The sequence below is a fragment of the Aplysia californica genome, unplaced genomic scaffold, assembly GCF_000002075.1.
Source record: "Aplysia californica isolate F4 #8 unplaced genomic scaffold, AplCal3.0 scaffold00265, whole genome shotgun sequence".
Lineage (NCBI taxonomy): Eukaryota > Metazoa > Mollusca > Gastropoda > Aplysiida > Aplysiidae > Aplysia > Aplysia californica.
In genome coordinates, this window is record NW_004797535.1 from 147,594 (window position 1) to 148,903 (window position 1,310).

The following is a 1,310-nucleotide window of genomic DNA, read 5'->3' on the forward strand; positions in this document are numbered from 1 at the left end:
TGTGTGTGTGTGTTGGGGGCGGGGGGGAGAAAGAGAAAAAAATCACAGAAAGAGAGAAAAAGACAAATAGACAGACAGGCAGACAAACAGACAGAGAAGCATCACAAAGACGAAAACAGACAACGTCACATGTAGTCTTAAAAATGAGATGTGGCTCACCTTGGATTTGTCTCTCATAGATCCCTTTCCTCGGACCATGATCTTGCATCCTGTAAACTGTTCCAACTCTTTGGCTGTCATTCCACGGGGACCCAATATTCGACCAACAAAGTTGAACTGAAATGAGAACCCCAAAAAATGAGAACCAAAAAAAAAAGAGAGAACAAACGAGACATGTCAGCTTTGTCAATTGCCAATTTTTTTTTTTAATTATGAAAATTTCGGAACAAAGAAAACTGAAAATTTCTTGCTTTAGCTGCCCTCATTCTTGGAATAAAAGCATATAAAAACATACGAAGACCTAAAATAAACTTTAGATCCACTTCAATTCCATAGAGAGAAAAAAGGCGTCTCTATACGAACGAGCTCGCCTCATAAAGACAGATTGATGAAAGAGGAAAAGAACAGCAAAAGAAAGAGAGAACGGAAAATCCGGAACAAATAAGAACCCCATTCCAAAAATATTTTTTAAACTACTGAGGACAAAGTAAAAACAATGTGTGGGGGGGGGAAAAAAACGAAATATTGCTACCAAACTGGGAAACCCTGAAATGGCCTCAATTGCGAAAGTGTACGCGCACTTTGTCTTCAGGGCGAACTGATTTGCCAAAAAGCATGATTTGTTTGTTTTAGTAAGTTTTACGACAGTTCCAACACAATCAGTTCATATAACTGTAGAAGATTGGATGTGTTACAGGAGAGAAACAAACACATAAAAAGGAAGAGAGATAAGGACGACAGATGTTTGGCAGGCAAGAAGTAGCAAACCACACCAGAGCGCCCGCCAACCACCCATTGCCGAAGATCTGAAGCACCAGATAAAAATACGGGAAAAAACAAACTTAAAGCATACCCCTCAAAATAAACCAAGATCTGATCTGGCAGCGAGACAAACTGAGAACATATCATCAGTTTCGCGTCGTTAACAGCAATAACAACGTATTTGAAAGGAGAGTTTCGTCCTACTGGAAGTTCATCGCGCAAGGCTCACTGCAAGACATGCATCCTTGCTGGTCCCTGTTTGTTTTAATCTGTTGTTTTAGTTGTGAGGGAGATGAAGAGTTGTTGTTTCAGGAATGAAACTACGGCGTTTTATTTTTAAGTGAAAGAGGCGGGATGGGAGTAGGGAGAGAGACTAGAGGGAGGGAGGG

The 1,310-nt window shown here is 40.5% G+C and overlaps 1 protein-coding gene across 1 annotated transcript in view; it reads right to left on the reverse strand.

Annotated features, from left to right (window-relative positions):
• The window catches only part of LOC101861895 (protein quaking-B), a gene marked incomplete in the record, with an annotated part of 112,750 nt that overhangs the window by 59,090 nt on the left and 52,350 nt on the right, over nt 1-1,310 (reverse strand). Inside the window, 1 exon segment of the mRNA XM_005100919.3 lies at nt 160-276. Within this exon segment, the coding sequence (XP_005100976.2) occupies nt 160-276 (117 nt within the window).